Raw genomic sequence first — 19,332 nt, forward strand, 5'->3', positions numbered from 1 at the left:
GCATCCCTCTCTTCACATTCCTAATGAACCTCCCATAGAGTGAGTAACCCCTAGCTTCCACAGGCTAGTGTTTCATATCAGGGTCACTCTTGCCATTTTAAGGATAGGCTAAAGGATTTTCTACTCATTAAAGAATTTAGAATCCTTGTTCCCTGCCCAATATGTATCAGTTGCCCTTTGCAGTCACTGTGACATTTGAAAATGTGCCTCCCTCAACATATGCAAAAATTAATTTCCTTCTGGAGATTGGTACTGTCTTTAGTTTAGAACCATCAGTATAGAGAGAGCTGTCCAACAGAAATATAATTCAAGCCACAAATGTGAGTCACATATATAATTTTTAATTTTCTAGTAGCTACATTAAGTAAAAAAAAGACCATTGAGATAAGTTTTAATATTTTATTTATGTCAATATACCAGAATATTTCAACATGTAATCAACATAAAATTATTAGATATCCTATGTTCTTTTGCATTATGTTTTCAAAAGCATACGTGTATTTTATACTTCCAACACTTAATTTGGACCAGCCACATTTCAAGTGCTTCGTAGCTCTGTATGACTAGTGAATAAAATGTTAGTATCGATAAACAGACAGATTCGTAAAGTCCACATAGCCATATGAACCCACTACTACCTGGACAAGAATAAGGCAGACACTCTCCAGAGTCAGATGATCATCCATAGAGTAAGAGTTCATCAGCTGGTTTGGCTTAGATCATTCTTACCAATAGCTGGAAACTGAACTTTGCTGGATCAGTTCTATGAAAGAAGGTTCTCATCCAGAATTATTTTAATTGGGCTAAAAAAATGCACCTGATTAGACTTTTGCACCTGCTTAAGGGTACTGTCCTACATGTGATCCTTAAAAATAATTTTACCTACTATGGCCATAAATGTTATTTTGAAAGAGGATATAGCTGTAATTCTCTATTAAATGCTCTATTCAAAGGATATTAGATTTTGAAGTATTCAGAGTATTTCCAAGCTCCTCATGCTTTTTATTTTTATAGTTTTATTTATGAGAAACTCTAATATCTTTTTTTTCTGGGTCAAGATTTGACTCACAATATTCTTCCAGAGCTGTCTTTGTTTCCCTCCCAGAGATACCATTTATTTTAAAATGTTAGTTTTGCTAATTAAAATGGGTTCTTGAAAAAAAATTGAAATCATAATTTAGATATTCTTTGCTCAGAAAAAATAGAAAGCCTGATTCATACAACCACTCAGTGGTTTTATTTAATGGGTCTACCTCATCAATCTCTATGTCCCCATCTGGACTGATCAAGAATTTTGTAACTTTTAAGTGAATCATTCATTTCCATTTCCATTTCAAGAGAACAATTTTATTGTTACTTGCAGACTGTGAATAATAATTTATGGATATACAGTAAGGCAAGTACACTGATGAGAGAAATGAATGAAAATACCCACTCACTGTGCATAAATGGAAAATCTCACATTTAAAATAAATGACCCCCAAGAGTCCTTCATTCAGCTAGTGGATGCTTTTCCTAATGGTACCAACAATGAAATTCTTTCATAATAAAAATTATTTAAGTATTAATTACACATGTGCATAATAATAAAATAAATTTTGGTACTCAGATTCAAAATTATTGACTAGATCTAGACAACAGTCACGGTTTTCAATTAAAGAGGACTTTGTTACAATTATACAATTCAGTAAGAGAGTTACTAGGCTATGAGATTAACATTTATGCCAATGCTGCAGAATTTATAGCATCAGGTATTATAGATTGTTTGCTAAAATAAATTATGAAAAGCAGTAACAACAAAATTTGTCACTGGTGCTTTAATAAGATATTTCATTTCACTAGAAAAACCATAACCTGGTCAAGCCCTGCAAATGTGAAGTCGGGAAATTACAATGACAGAATAGTAAAAATTGGCTTTAATAATTTTATTTATTGATATATTGGTGATATTTGTGTGTGTGTGTACGTGTGTGCATGTGTGTGTAGTCTTTGTAAGGGTTAGTATTAGCTTGAGTCTTTCTACCTAATCTTGAGCTTAACTGGAATTTAAATCCCTTACACTTAAAAAATATGTATACCTTAACCCACTTAAAAGTAGTGAACATTTTTTCATGTACCTTGGCTTCATGTTTTCTTGCATGCAGTAAATATGAGAGAAAACAGAGCCCAAGATTAAGTTCTCATTTTTCAATTGTAACAAGAATTTATTAATTAATTATATGTTTATGGATCCTGAATGAAATAACTGCATTGTAAAATGTGTAATTCTGTGTTTGATGCCCAACATACTTTTTTTTCTTCTTCCTTTCCCTGCAAGGTTATGTATATTGCATATTTTCCAGCACCAATAAAAATGACACTAAACTAAATAATCTATGGCTTGCTGAGTAAAAGCAGTTCTTACTAAGATCTTTTGAAGACATGATTTTTTCCAGATGTCATTATAAAATTTACAAAACAAAAGAAAACCTGCCAGAACATAAGCAGTTCTGGAAGTAGGGCTTATACTGAAGGATATAGGAGTTAGCTACGTGAGGAAAAGATGATTCCAAAAGCAGGATATGAAAAATCTTTAGATATCAGCAAATGCCTCTACATCCCCTTGGCTTGGAATTGAAGACATGCACCTGATTGGGTTCATTGGGCTATGTCACATTTTTCAAATGTTGAAAGAAACCTCACGCACTACACCCATATTTGCTCTTGTTTTTCGTAAGAAGAAAAAAGGACCTTGAAGCTCGCAGACTGTATTTATCCATGTATTTATTATGTATTATGTTGCTGCTGGGTGCAGTTGAATAGGAGGCTAATAGGGTACCTTTCCTTTTCATTCTCTCAGTGTTTGTTCATTTATGTACCCCTGCCATTTTACACATGTTGGGTTGGAAATATAAAGACGATCTGAGAAAGAAAAAAGAATACGTGGTATTGAACTGTTGATCAACTAACTTTTAAATGGACACAATGTATCCAACCTAATATGAATAGTTACTTCTTCACAGGAGGCTTTATGGAGACTGAGGCTGCTGCTCAGGAGTCCCTGGGGCTAGGCAAACTTGGAACTCAAGCTGAGAAGGATAGAAGACTGAAGAAAAAGTAGGTTTGGAGATTTTCATCTTCCTTTTTCTAGCTTTTACTGACTCTTTCTTATTTGTGGGGAATTAAAAAGACAGTAGTTGGAAACAATAGACCAAGGCCACTGTTGTCCTAGTATTCCCTAAAACTACTCAGTGCTGGAATTTCCTGGTTCTACTGAGCTACAGTTTGAAATAGGTATACAACTCTTTGGCCTATAATAGAAATAAACAGTTTATTCTAAGAGACCAATGCATTTATTGGCAAAACTCATATATATTTAAAGTATTTAAGTGTAGCCTCATAAGTAATATAATAATCTATTTGATGTTAAATCCAGTACTGAATTGGTATATGATAAAATGAGAAACTATACATCCAACTTTGTGTTTCCTCTTACAACAATTAAAGTACCTCCTCTTAAATTGGAGTATTTAAAAGGAGAATTTCTCTGACTGATTGAACATAAACTTATTTTAGACCCAGAGCAGATTGTTTTGCATCTGTCAGGAAACTGATAGTGTATCTTTTTCATTCACATATAGTATGGAACATTTAAGTGACTTGCAAAATTGGCAAATTTTGAGTCTCAGCAGCTGTTAGAAAGCTAGTGAGTCTATAAATAACATATTTTTAAAATACAAAATAGCATTTTCAGGGATGAAATAATACCTATAAAACATGTTCTCTAAAAGCCAAAGGATTTCGGTATTCCAGAATCTGTCGGTTGGTTACTCCTTTACCTCTCCTCCCTCTCAAATATTTGTTTGTAGTTTTCATGTTTACCTTCTTTCCTATGAAATAATATTCATTGCTCTGGTTACCACTATTATAACAGGTATGCTCATATGGTTATAGTATTTGAGATAATCAGTTGACTCCATATTTTGTTTTCTCATTTGCTTTACAGATGTTTACTAATAATGAGGAAATACAGACTTGCAAGTTGTAGAAGAGCTCACTAGCCTAATTATTTCACTAATTTTCCACTTATTAAAATTATGTATGTATATATATATATATGTATCCAAATTTAATAGAAACACTGTGTAGAAATAAAGAAGTGACCTTGAGAGCATTATTTCTTAAAAACAACCAAATGCTCGATTGCATTCAGTAGCAATAAATATTTCTTCTTTCATTACTGATCACTCAAAAATATAATTAAATATTATCACAATCTGTTCGAACTCTCTTAATTTTATTCATTACTATCAAGGAATGCTTTATTCAATTTTATGGCTATTTACTGAGAAAAAAATTCTTCTAAAAATCTCTTTTGATAGATTCTTTAGAATTTATTTCAAGTCTAAAGAACTTCCAATTTTATTTATTTAAAATTATTTTAAGTCTAAAGGAATAAGACTAATTAAAACCCAGGCTGGCTAATAAACTTGGTTTATTTCACTTAAAAGTTAATTTTCATTTTTTCTATAATGAAATATTTATATATAATGGCAACTTGACCAATTTTCACATTGCGAAGGGTGATATTGAGGCAAGTAATATATGTCGTTGGTTGTTTATGGAACCAAGTATGTCTTTTTTAACAGTTACTAAAGTTAAACATTTCCAATTATGCAGTGATTTTAAGACTAATATATTTAAAATTTATTATTAATTTTAAACACTGTTGGATTAACTTAATGTTAATTTTATGGAATTATTTCTCAAATCCTAACTACCCTCATAGTCAGAAACCGATTTTAGTTCTAGATTTGGTTTGAAGATTTTACTATAGTTGACTTTTGAGTTCTATTTTGTAAAATGTTTTGGCAAAATATAATTTTAAAATGTATTAAATAAAATATTTGTATTTAATATTAAGAAGAATATTAAGAACATTCTATAATATAATAAAGGATAACATTTCTCAGTACATTTCCTATAGGATAATGGTATTTGGGTTCAAATGAATCCAACAAGGCAAGGCAGAGTTAATTAATGGAAGAACAGAAGTATTTCTGTTATTATTGATTATTCCATGGCAAGTACCTCAGGAGTATAAATATGTAACCAGTATTTATGAGACATATATAAGTGCTAACCCTTATTCAGGACTTGAATGACACTACACCTTGGTTTCTGGATTACCGAAGAGTGAAGTGTCTTCATGTAATGAGTTTTATAAGATAGACAAGATCAATTATTTCATGTTTATTGGTCTTTCAAGATGGATAAGAAATTCAGGTACATTTTACTGAAAAATGAACTAAAGCAAAAATGGAGCAATTTCTTTGAAAATATTGAACACTATCGGTTTATGTGCATAGTTGGAATGACTGTAGTTGTAAATGTTCCTCACTGTAGTTGTTGCTGTATGTTCTATCCACTGACCAAGCCAAATGATGTTTCCAGGACAAAGTACTTAGCTTAGGCCTATGTTCACTGTCCCAAAGTTTATATCAGAGCTTCATTAGTCTCAGTGGGAATAAGCAGAGCTGAAGAAAAATAAAAATCTTCTTTTCAACTTTACTAGTATATCAGGTATCTACAGTTGACAATCTGTGAATTGAAATTTAATTGAGAGAAATGTTATCTCAAGAAGTTAGCTATGACACATTTTTTAAAAACCATATGGGGAGATACTTTCAGAGAACAGCACTCAAGATATTCCAAATTCTTGCAAAGTTCAGAAATTTGTAATGTTGGCAGTCCCAAACAAAGGTCTAATTTGAGGCACATTTCCCATCCAACAAATTAAGCACACGCAGGTTAGAACAGCTTACTGGGTCTGGGTCCCTACTTCATTCTACTTTTACTTCGCTTTGGATGTAGGAATGTGTTTTTTCTTGCATTTCTTGTTATTTTCCTATGATTAGACATAGGACTGGTACAATAGCGGATCTTCTAAAGCACCCACTGTTCAAGAAAATCTTGTTGACCTTTCCCTTCCTGGGTTCGATCTTACCATGCAGGTGCTATTCGATCAGAGCACCACCTTATCTAGGCCTGAAGCCCATCTACTATTGTTCTGTCTGGTTTGCTTTTACTATGCCTATCTTTGCTGTTCTTTCCTTTAAAGCTTTAATTACATTAATTGTTCTGGTAGGTTTATATAGTATACAGTTAATACCTACAATAATTGTGTAAAATTGAAACTCATCTAGTAATTCTTCAAGTACTTCACATTAATTTCTGGTCTTCCCTGCTAAAATTGAACAGTTTTTCTGTAGCCTCATGATACAGCTCTCCTAATCTTTAAGCACTGAGTCACTTATTCTCAGTATGTTCTCTCCACATTAAAATTGTGATTCTCATAGTTTTCTTGATGTGGGCTCCTTCTGGAGTATCACAGCTCTCTGAGATCTTGTCCATCATCCTTTGTTTGATTTCAATGGACTCCAGGCACCTTCTCTAACTTAACACATACTAAATGGCATCTCCATTTCTAAAATTCACATTATGAGCAACTAGCCCTGAGAATTTCACCTCTCCCCTTTTATACCTGTCACCCTGATCTTTAGGAACTTATTCCTCCTTCTTAGCTCTCCAGCCAATGTTTTAATCTAAGATCTACAGCTACTTGCTCAAGATGGCCAACTAAAGCCAGCCACACAACTACAAAAGGTAACTGGGGCATGATAGAAACTATTGCAAGGTCACAAACTTACATGGTCTGGCCCATCAAAATCTGAATTTCTTTTTATTGTTGTTTTGTCTGAGCATAATAATTTTATTGAAATATAATTAACATACAATGTTTTATTAGTTTCAAGTGTACAACATATTGATTCAACAATTATGTAGCTTATGCAGTGCTGAATTTCTAAATGTTCTTTAACTCCCCAAATTTTCCTTAGAGTTTAGATGTGGGTCTTTTAGGACCCAATAACTAGAAACTGTTCTTTGCCTAAGTTTAGAACCTATTTGATAATAGACAAAGGAGTCAGGCAATTAGAGATCAAAATGTCAACTTTATTACCAATCGAGCTATTAGAATATGACTTACGAGTATGGCAAAAATGGGGCTTTCCCAAAACTGAAGCCCAGAATTAGAAAAACTTAACCTGACATGGAAAGAGCTGGATTGTCACAAGCTTCCAAAGTGTGCAAGTATAATTCCCACCTCTCCTAAAAATAGAATCGATAATATTATGATTCTGTAAATGTGTCTCTCTAGAATCAAGGACTATGAACTCACAAGGAAGGAAATGAAATTTTATGTCATTAGCATCTAAAAGAATTTTCAAAGTTTAACATTTCAATGTTAAATGTATTAATATCTCATCATACTTCTTGCCTTTATTTTCCTGGAATATACATAGCTGACAATTTCCCATCACCATTTCTAGAAATGTGATGCTAGGGTGTATGGCAATCTCCCTGAGTTTTTAGAGAATCTGGAAATATATTTTACATATAAAATTAGTTAATAATTGCCAAAAGTGTAAAACTATTGGTTCAAAGTGATTTTCTCTCAAAACTTTAAAGGTACTGTTCTTCTTGCTTCTAGTTATATCTAATACCAATTGATTGTCATTCTTTTGTATATAACATGTAGGGTTTCTTTTCTCTCCCTGAAAGTTTTAAGATTTTTCTCTTTATCTTTGGGGTTCAGAAATATCATAAGTATTTCTAGTCAAATATTTTTTGTTTCTTTTTTCTGCTTTATACTTGCAATCTGAAGACTAGTCTGGCCTGTTTTACATGTATTGACTTAAAAATTGTTCACTTCTAGACTCAACTTTAATTCCAAGAAGCTTATTTTTAGAGACTTACAAGATTAAAGATGAAGTTGTCTGTTTCAGTAGTAATACACTGGTCTAACACTCTCATGACAGTCCCTGATAGGCAGCGAACATATTAAAATTGACAGAATACCCTGTGAATGGTTACTTACCTCTAGAAATATAAATTCTGAAATCTTCATCTTAGTTTTTATCTGTGAATTTTCCTCCTGCATTTTTACACTATATAATTTTTTACTGAAATGTGTGCATACTGAGATCTTTTGTATCTTGAGACTTAAATTGAAAAATCTCATATAAATATTAATATACTAATTTGTCATTTTTGATCTTTAGTTATAATATAAGTAATGTGTTATTATTGTTATGTTAGATATGCTATATTCTTCCAAGTGGATATCATTGCTAAATGAATATGAATCTGAAATCAATTTTTCAACATCATTAAAATGAAATTAACATTCCAACTCAGCTATCAGCAGCATCCTCCAGAGAAGCAGTTTTATCCTTGGAGCATGGCAGTCATAGTTAATCACTACTAATGAATCTTTATGTTAGAACTTCAAAGACATAAAAGTGAAGCTCTATAGATTTAATTTATTTCCATTGCAATCCTAAGGGTCTTCCTCAGTGCATAATCTTTAATGTGTTTTGAGACTCTGCACTTTTAATCCTTGGCATTTGGAAGCCAAGAGTTTGCATATCTCTAAGTAAAATAAATATCACTGAAAATATTCATAATGAAAGGTATCACATAAATTCCACAACATTCATTCATTCAATAAATATTTATTAAGTGTCTGTGTGCCAAGTTAAACTTATAAATGAGTTGTATTCCAGAGGTTAATTTGTGAGATGTCTGTTAGAAGCTTTGAATACATTTTGCCATCTAAGTATATATATGGAAGGTAAATGTCTTTGCTATATATATGGAAGGTAAATGTCTTTGCTTTCTCTGCAAAAATCTATTTTGTAAGCATGCTATAGGAATCGAATCTGACTAGACAAAGCAAAAGGGGGAATTCATGGTAGGATATTAGAGTATCTCAGAGATTTCAGAAACAACAGGAGCAGGAGAACTCCAAAATTTCAACAGTAAGAGATTATGAAATATTCTCTAGAGTGTTTTCAAGAGCTCATATTTTCTGTTTCACCCCATTCCAAATTTTCAATTCCTGGGGGAAAGCATGTGAGTGGCTCAGTGTGGAACCGATATTTGTACTTGGATCCATCAGTTATAGTCGAAGGTTCATTTAATACAGATATGACCACAGGAGAACACTCTGGAGACTCAACTCAAAAGGATTTAATAAAGTAGAATATTTCAGAACCTAAACCTAACGTTCTCAATATTTCTCTGGGAAAACGTGTCCCAATTTCCTACTCGAAATTTCACAAGCATGTCTTCTCTGCGTGCACTGAGCTAGAGCTTCCTTTGCCTTGCCATCCGATCCTATTACCCTGTCTAGCTCCAGCCGTGGACAATTGTAAAAATTCCCTAAACCTAAAAAGTAATAATAATAATAATAATAATAATAATAATAATAATAATAATATCCAAAGACTAAAGGCCAAAATGCATTGAAATTTTTTAGGAAAAAAAAGATACGAAAAATCAGAGTGTTTTTAAAAATATTTATATTTAGATATATTCTGTCTATTTGGGGGAAGGAAAAGAACCCAGAATGAATAGGGTTGCTGTTTTGAGCTTACAGTGCAATGTTAATAGATTAGAATAAGTAGATCAGAAGCCCTGTATAGTCTCCATATTTTCTGCTCAGGAGAAACATTTTTGACATGGAAAGAGTAAAATAAGAACTAGTAATAGGAAATTAAAACTTAGATAGTTACATGTACTAGAGGAATGACCTCCTTTTCTAAATAAATCCATATCATTTGTCTTCATTGAAATATATCCTGGATTAATGGAATATGCAAATGATAATTTTTCATTCATTCACTTAATGCCTAGTATGTCTCAAGGACTGTGTTAGAAACTGATATTCAGATTACACATTTCCATTTTTCAAAGTGCTTGTAGACAGACAGAAACAAAAACAAATTATTGCACGTATTTCAGAGGCCATGATCACTTCTCTAAATCACTAGTTTTTGAACAGAATTTAAAAATAAAAGTACTGCAAAGCCACCTCATTTTCTTATTTGAAAGTTATTCTCCAAGCTGAAGACTGGTCACCTCATTGTTAGATTCCAAAATAAATGTATAACATTTATTAGATTATTTTTGATCAATAAGAAAGGAGATTATTGATGACCAAGAGTAAATGGAGTCCTTTAAGAATAAGCTAGACAGGTAGAGGAGGGAAAAATGCTGTAAGAACACCTTTATTGAGTTCAGCAAGGTATTTCTCTTACTTTGTAAATGGTATTTCTAAACATACTGGGTTGAAACTAAGAAAATGGATTTATATCTGATGGGACCATTGTGATCTGAAAAAAAGAACTGATGACATAGAAAGTGCTTGACTCAGCTCTTTCACAAGTGATTTAAATAAGAGTATCATATTTGTGGAGGAATGAAGCTAGAAGGCATAGTTAAGGTTTTAGGTAAATCATTTTATTTAAGGAAGACCTTTACATAGAGATCCAGTATCTCTATGATACTGAAAAGGTAAAGTTTAATAAGGTAAAGTTTAATAAGGATGTTTATATAATTCTCCATCCAATTTCATGACTACCCTTACCAGTTACTTGTGTATCGGAGGCTATGGTGTGTGTCTATGTATAGGGGGATCTTAATTGCAACTCCTAAGATAGTGGTTTCTGTAAAAAAAAGACAAGTTAGCAATGTCTGGCAAGGAAGTTAATGATTTTCAATATCCATAAAAGCAATTGATAGGGCCAACATTCTATGTGCTGCACAGATCATAACTGGATATTGTGTTAATTTCTGGGAAATATACTTGAAGTGGATATATTCAAACCAGCATCTACTCCAAGGAACATGACCAGTATCTTCATGATAAGACCTTGGACCAAAAGTCAGAGGTTGTTACAGATAAATTTGAGCTGAATCTAAGTGAGAACTGTTAGCAATCACATATCTAAGAAGAAAGAATTAACCACCTGGAAAGAGAGTCGTTCCTCATGATTCTGTCGAATATAGACCTGCCAAGTATGTGTATGTGGCAGAATTATTATATGGGGGATTCACATTATGTAAGAGATTGACTTACATGCTCTTCAAATTGTCCCTACCCTGGAATTCTATGATTCTCCATATAATTCAGAGAACAGAACTCAGGAGAACCCAGGCTTTTTAATTAATTTATTTATTTTTAACATCGCAATGCCTGGCATATGAAGTACTGAAAACAAATTTTCTGAATAACTGAATGCACGAATAGAAGCTGCACAGGGAAATAACTCTAAAGAAAACCTAAGAAAAGAACAGATACTAGGGCAGTGATTTCTACTCAGATGACCAAACCAGGAAACCGGACTTCATCTTCACCCTTGGTCTTCCTTGTCCTTATTTTTCCTCTATGCACCTCTGTTTACTATCATTCCAAATACTCTCTCTTTAAAATCTCTCAAATGAATTGATTTTCTTCTTTCCTTTTTCAGACCATCATAGTAAAACCATGTTCCATTCTTGCCTTCCTGTAATCCATTCTTCACACTTCAGCTAAAGAGATCTATCTAAATTAAGTTTCTGAACCTGCCTACCATCCTTCAATTATTACTTAGCTTCCTTAGGATAAATTCCAGATGCCTTTATATGGCCCATAAATCCCTGCATCATCTGGTCTCTATTTATCTCACCAGCTTTATCTCTGTCTACTTCCCATCTTGCATGTCATAGTCTTAATATATTTAATATCTGTTACTTATTTGTAATTACTCCTCTCTCCCTGTGTGCATATATCCTGTTCCATTTTCCTCCTCATTCTTTGTATAATAATGATAATCATTATCTATTATATATGTAATAACTGTTTGATAATCACGTTGAGCAGTCGCAATATTCTAGGTGGTGGCCTACACATTTTACATGCATTATCTCTTTTAATTTTCACAAAGCCTTCAAATAGCAGCTGCTATTTTCCTCCACCTATGAGGTAACACAGCTTTCCAGGGCCTGGGCCATACAAGAGGCTGGACCTCCAGAGCTTAGCTTTCCTCTAAATTATTTGGGATCTCAGGGTAAAGCTGCAATGTAAAACATGTGGCTGTCTGTCAGCTGGACCTTGAATATTCTATATAATTTTGGATGCTTAAATAGGGAGTCAAAAAAGAACTCCTCACTCTCTTTATACTCTAAAAAGGGTAGCATATTTTTTCTAGAGAATAATTAGTTTCTCATCTGACCTTATCCCATCTTTCAACATGAGCAACAAATATATTCAAACCAAACACCTTTTTTTTTTTTTTTTTTAAGACCCGGAGGGGGACGTAGTTTCAAAACACAAGATGTAGCTGTGTTATAAGCTTGCTTTTTTATATATAATTAGCCACAAATAATATCTCAAAGTTTGATATAAGAATAGTAATGATCACTTATAAATAAGCTATATAAGAAATTTAAATGTGTGCTTGAATCAATCTTAGGCTATTCATTCCAATAAAACTTACAAAGTCAGTATCAAACAGCAAGGATAATTAACCTCCTTTTTTAAAAGAAAAAAAGTCACTAAATAGGGTACATTTAAATATAATGCTGACATCTTAATCTGGAAAGAATTATCCCCATTTGTTCCCACAAATATAGGATCTTATATTGGCTCTACATAGGTTTTTCATAAGGTCTTTGAAGATGCTGTCTCTTCCAGCAGTTATTTAAAATTAGCCAGCCATCAAGCAAGGTTCTCTTCCTTGTTTCCATGTTCCTAAGAAGGGCAGTGATTATCTGTATCTTATTGCTAGAGTTTTATTTAAAAAATAGTTCTATACCAAAAGATTTCCAATAAAAAATATAAGTATGTGTATATGTATGTTTTATGCACATGTATATACAAAAATATAATTAAATGTCTTTGTTTCAGATTTTACATAATCAAAACTTTAACCATGGGCCTGACTGGCTTAAATTTACTAGGCAAATGAACAGCAAAATTCTTAGAAGAATAAAGATTTCTTAACCTCTCTAAAAGAGTCTCAAGAATCTCAAAGTTTAGCTATTTGAAATCGATATTAACTTTAATGAAAAGTTACTTCTGAAGTAGTGTGATGGTGAACCTTACTGAAAACTTCTGAACCATTTCCTTTCAATTATAAAGATCACTAGAAATATGCTTGAACATTTATTTATCTGTATCCCAGCACACTAGCCTCTTTCTGTCCTCTTCTTGCTTCCTATTTAGCTTAGAGTCCATGGGCATAATTTCAACACACTCAAAAATTCCTAAACTTTTTTTGCTCCTCTTTCATTTGGTTGTATCCACAAGTCATATTCACAGCCACCAATGAATTTTCTTTCTTCATGTCTGCGTTTGAACACCTCTATGCTGCCGGAGGACATTATAGCAGAAGTTGAGCCAGCTTCATTTGGGAACTCAGCAGTACCCAATAATTGCAGTATTTTTCTCTTACCAATTTTGTTTCTACTCTCTGCAGCTTTCGTTAGAGACCTCCACTGTCCTCAAACCTGCATCTTCTGCACATGAGCTCACAGTCTGCCTTAGAGGGAGAGAAAAAAGAAACCAACAGGGTGCCCTAAATTATTTGCTGCTAAATACACACTAACACTAGTCCTTCTCCTGTTTTATTAGAGGCAAGTAGGATACTCTCTTCTTGCCTGAGCTCATCTCTTCCCAGTTTCTTAGTCATGTTGTGCTGACTTCGCAATTGCTCTTATACCTTCAAATTCTGCTCTCTTCTGTATTTTGGCCATCAGCATTTAAACATTCTCAGGTTTCACCTATTAAGAGAAATCCTCTCTTTATTCCACGTTTCCACATCAGTTCCTATCCATTCACTTCCCAATCTGGTGTTAATAATTGATTTTAAAATCTTTCCGAGTCACCAACTTGAACCTAAAGAAGCGAGAGGCAATCACATTCCACATATGAAGCTCATGTAGTGACTTATTTATCATGTGAAGTTTTAACATTCAAAGTTGACTAGTTTATAAACAGGCAAAGGCCCATTCATTCAGTAAGAGATCTAGAGGATTGAAGTGAGACCGCTCAAAAGTTTCAGGCACCCATTTTGGACTATGACATGTTAGCTGGTAATGTCTCCTTGTGTCTGGATGTATGCTGATGTTCCCAAGGAAAACATGCCAACAATTGGATTTGATCTTATTCATTAAATGGTAACTTAAAACCTGTTCTTTTTCTATATCAATTAAAACTTGTTATTTGCCTGTTACTCACAGAGGTCTTTAACTGAAGAACATTTATTTTTCACAGAATCTATCTTGCTATTATCATAACCTTGACAATCTGGAGTGAAGAAAAAAAAGAATAATGAGGTTATGTGTTGTTGTAAATAATTGCTTGTAAGAAAGAATATAGAAAGAAGAAAAATTAAATGCTTTATCTAGATGAAACTGCAAATATATATTCCCTCTGACATGAATTTATAGTATATTCCCACAACATATGTCAGAGTCCTTTATGACTCTGGCTTTTTGTCCTTTGCAGAACATCTTTTTTAAGTCATGAGCTGAAACACTTAATATTATAAAGTGAGATAACTGCTCAGTATTGCTTTAAATTAACTGACTATGGAGAACAAGAAAGTTCATAAAAACTGAGAAATCAGACAACTTACAAAAGTTGATAACAAATATATCAGAACTTTAAGCAGTACTTTTTGAGTGTCTCCTTTATGTATGTGTTTCCTCCTTATTTTCATAATTTCTCTTAAATTTTATATTTAAGGTATTTTTATTAGTATAAGTTTTCTGTCTTTGAAAATGACAAATGAAGATGTGAGGGCTATTAATATTCCACTGTGTGCAGATTTAATCAACTTGTTTTATTGGAGAGCAATTCCTAGATAGCTGGCAGGCTGCAAAAGATGATTTTGTCCATGGGAATAACTGGCCCCAAATACTTTTGGCAATTTTCCTGGAGAGCTCAGAAATTGCCTTTTTTAAGAGCTCATCAAAGAGTTCACAGGTATGTTGACAGGAAAGCCATTTTAACCCCTTAGAAGTGATATTTTTTGGTTTTAATGTTCTTTCTGTTGCATGTGTGATGTAAAAAAGATCTCTTAAATTTCTTAGAACATGGTGGTGCCAATGTGTATGGACATTTATGTTTTTGTTCATGTGAAAATTTGAAGAGCTTCCCACAGCTGTTCCGGAGCTAAGGCCAAAGAATATGCGTTCTCCAAAAGGCCTATCTAATAAAACAATACCCGGTTTCTCTGAATGAATGCGTTTAGATGAGGCACGTACAGGGTGTTCCATTGCACGTCAACCTTTACTTTATAATGATTGAGCAATAAAAATGGAAACTAAGTTGCCTAATTTCTGAGATATGAATTTCTGCTTCATATTTTGTTGTATTTAATATATTTTATGAGTTGTAGTAAAAGTTTTATTTTTTCAAAGAATTAGTCTATTGTGCTTGTATAGAAAAACTTAAAATGATATTCTCATGGCTTTTTGTTGAATTATTTAAATTCCGTTATTTTCCCAGTGCCACTACTATATCCAGGGAGCAAGAGGGCTACCTCAAAAACTACATTTAAATCAATGCTGTTTTGTGATGATTTATGGTAATATTGGTGAACCAACGGATTCAACGGAAAAAAGTTTGCTTTTTTCCTCAGAGCAACATTTATAAACATCTGTCCAAATAAATGTTCCTGTTGAGAGAGACCCAGTTGGCACCAACACCATTTGTTTTGCCCGCTCAAACAGAGGAAGAGGAAGTAGTGTAGCAGGAGGAGAAGAGTGATAGACTTCTTTTATTCTTTCTCACATTCTGAAGACTGGCAAATGCATATTTATAAAAATAATAATTATTATTATGACACTTGTGAGCATATTAAAATTATGGACCCAGAATGTAAAATTATTTCCTGCCCCAGATTAAGGTGAGGAAGTTGAAAATCAGAACCTGCTAGTAATTTTAACCAAGTCATGTATGAGAACTGGAACCCAGATACTCTGACCTTCACCCTAGTGCTCTCTTAAGTCGCTGTCTCTGCAGGGGTCCATCGTACTTTGTTTTGAGCTCTAGCAGTAAGCATGTAAGGCCATATGAGGATCTGAGCACTCTTTTGTAAGTTATTGCTTCTATTTGTAAAACAAGCCAGGAGTGGCCTGAGGTAAAGAATGTTCTTTAATAAAGTGCCTAATTTCTTCCCGGGGTATACTAGAGGCTGGGAAAAATGTGGTCATGCATGTTTCAGAGTGGCTCATTTTCAAGAGACAGACTTACTAGTCAACAATTAGAGCTACCCTCAACCTGATCATGCTTTTGGACGCAGTGAGTATGTGTGTCATGGTGAAATTAAAAAAAGACACCAAGTCTTTCTCATATCTGAGCTTTTGCACATCTGAAATGATGCTCTTGTTTTATCCCATGGCTTTCTTTGGACTGAAATGTATCCATTAACATTTGTGTGCTTTTCTTTTCCATCCATCCTTCTCCATCTCATGAAAAGCACATCTGGGTAAGTTGAATGACAATGGCTGCTGAACATGTTTATTTTCAGCACCATCCTTTTTTTCTTTTATCTTTAGTATTTCTCTTTTCAGTTGTAACACAAGCTGCACTGCCTCTGACCTAAAACGAAAATTGTGAAGTGTATTCATTTCTACACCATAAAGGAATCATTGGTTCAGAGAAATGTTCACACTCAAATTAATGATGGTGGCCTTGCGGGCACATCTGTTTCTTCAGTTCTATTAGGCACATGTCAAAGGCATTCCAGACGTCATTTCCTTTCTTCTCGAGTCATTCTCTAGGAGTTAGTATGGCACTCAGTGAGGCTTAAGTCATGGGCCACTTCAGTACTTTGGACAGTGCTGCATGATTGGGTCCTTCTGTGTGTTCCCTAGTGCTTTCTGGTTCCCCACCCGCATCCTCTTCCAGACACAGACTTCTGTGTTCATTACTAGAACTGTACTTAAATGAAGAGGGTTAAATGCTGGATCTTGCCCAGTAGGACTTGTATGCCTAGTTTCCAAAGTAATCCTTGGTTTTGGTTGATTCCTTTGGTTGTGTGTGTTTTTTCCATTATTTCCTATACTACTGGTTAATTTTCAAAGCTTTAAAATCCAAACAACTCAATCCTGCTCTTTGAACTAAAATTAGAACATGTTATTATCTATTCCTAAGACAAATTGGGCTTCAAAGCAAAACAAATTGTGTACAACATTTACAAAATATTTACATTGGTGTAAACTTCTGCATTGGTAGCATGGTGAGCTTTTAAAAACACTTTAGTTTGGGAGAGGTATTGCTTTTAAATTTAAAGCTATATATATATAAGCTTTTAGAATGAAGACAATTACATCAGTTTCTTCTGATCACCTTGGTTGTTTGATCAATTCCAAACAACCTAGCATGTGTTCTTAGAATCTAAATAAAACACGACTTAGATCTGTAATGGACTTTTAAGTGCACTTCATGTGAAAATGTGCCATAATACGATATACAAACACACATTCAATATATATAATATATATTACACACACACACACATGCATATTTGGTAAATAAAATGGCTCCAATGAGATGCCGTTATCCAGGAAGCTAGGGAGAGTGCCCCTAATTTGCTTTATGGATATTTTATATGCCAATACAAGGTCATATACTTTGTAATATTACTTAGTTCATTACTATCGCTTATATTTGTTATACTTTTCTACTCTAATTTTAAGTTACAGTTACTATTACTGATTATTTAACAATGCAGAATTTACTTCAGTTATGATAATTTATGATATTAAGGATATTAAGGATAAACTAGGATATTAAGCTCTAGTAAGTGTTCTTAAAAATGCAAGGCGAGCTGTGGTTAGGGTAATGTTCAACTTTGCTAGCCAAAGTTGTAAGCTCTTACTTTTTAAAAATAATGAATATTCTAGACATTAGATTTAAAACATTGTTTTCATGTCATCATATAATACCAGTCTTCTGTTTTCTAAAGACTTTTAAATTTCATGAGGAAAATAATCCCAATAATAAAACTTCATTTCCCTATCACTTTTTGAATGAAATACTGAAAAAGAATAAATGCATGATGCATTGTCATTTATGGGCTTTAAGAAACTAATGTAATTGTCTTCATTCTAAAATTCAGATTCTTGTCATCTTGTACATGCTCCTGGAACTTAAGAGTTTATGACCTCAAAATCACTTCCCTTGTAGAATCTCTAACAGAAAGCTTAGGAAGTTAAAGTACAAATATAGTGAAAAACAGAAGATTTGAGGTGGAAAGATCATTCATTAAATTAGCAAACAGAAGATAAAATTTAAGCATCAACTTTCCCATGTGTTGCATACCCTTGAGTGACTGACATATTCTCTTTATTCATTGATACTACTGTCAACTTCCCGCACCTCATAAGAGCATGAGAAAATATGTATAACCTCAGAAGCATGAAACCCATGTACTTCAAAATCTGAGTTAAAGAGGGCTGAAAATTAGATGAGGCACTAAGGTAATCTAGTCTAAATGGTATCCAAATAACCTGAAAATTACCAGTGTTCCTCCAATAAGTCCCCAGTTTACTATCAGGAAGTGACTAGGGAGAACAGACCATAGAATCTTTCAAAAGTGAAATTGTTCAGTAGAAAGTAATACAAGTCCCTTTAGTTTTCAAGAACAGCATGAGTAATTGTATTGCTCCATCACATGTGTGTGTGTGTGTGTGTGTGTGTTTATACCTTTTTAATGGTTTTGAAACTGATTAAAGTCAAAACAAAGTGAGGAAAGAAATTATGTAAATCCTAATTCAAATTCACAAATAAATTCCTGAGACTAAGCCCTCCATTTCAGAGCAGCTTGAAGGAAAAAAGGTTTCAATATGAATAAGCTTTGGTTTTAATGTAGTCAAACTATTTCAATTCCAAACAACCTAGCGTGTGTTCTTAGAATCTAAATAAAACACGACTTAGATCTGTAATGGACTTTTAAGTGCACTTCACGTGAAAATGTGCCATAATACGATATACAAACACACATTCACTTGCACACACACACACAATCACAGTACACTGTGCTTTTAAAATCAAGTCAACCTCGTTAATGTCGAATTTGAAACTCTTAATTTTATGGAGCTAAATATGTATGTTTAGGCAATCAATGTTCTGAAGCAGCTGATTGGGATTTTGACATTTCTGTTTAGAATAATTACGTGAGTTAAAATATACATTTTCAGCTTGCACATGTTAGAAAAAATGTGGGTGGTACCATATTTTGTTCATATTTGCTGACCAGAATTTCAAATGGTTTCTCAAATATGTAATGTAGATTTTCATAGAATTGATCAACAAATCTAGATTTCTGAATAATAGAGTTATAGCCTATTGTCTGTTTGAAATTTGAGGTGATCATTTCCTACTTATCCTTCTGACTATTGAATTTTAATGGAACAATTAGTAATGGTGTGAAGTGAAGTGTAAGTAAATTTACT

At 33.3% G+C, this 19,332-nt stretch overlaps 1 protein-coding gene across 5 annotated transcripts in view; it reads left to right on the forward strand.

Annotated features, from left to right (window-relative positions):
* The window catches only part of PPFIA2 (PTPRF interacting protein alpha 2), a 467,879-nt gene that overhangs the window by 407,710 nt on the left and 40,837 nt on the right, over positions 1–19,332 (forward strand). For all 5 annotated transcript variants that reach the window (XM_035002058.1, XM_035002061.1, XM_035002059.1 and 2 more), the window contains one exon: positions 3,003–3,096. In XM_035002058.1, coding sequence (XP_034857949.1) covers positions 3,003–3,096 — 94 coding nt within the window. The remainder of the gene's footprint in view (positions 1–3,002; positions 3,097–19,332) is intronic.

The sequence above is a fragment of the Mirounga leonina genome, unplaced genomic scaffold (assembly GCF_011800145.1).
Source record: "Mirounga leonina isolate KUSES-001 unplaced genomic scaffold, KU_Mleo_1.0 Mir_126, whole genome shotgun sequence".
In the NCBI taxonomy this organism is placed as follows: Eukaryota; Metazoa; Chordata; class Mammalia; order Carnivora; family Phocidae; genus Mirounga; species Mirounga leonina.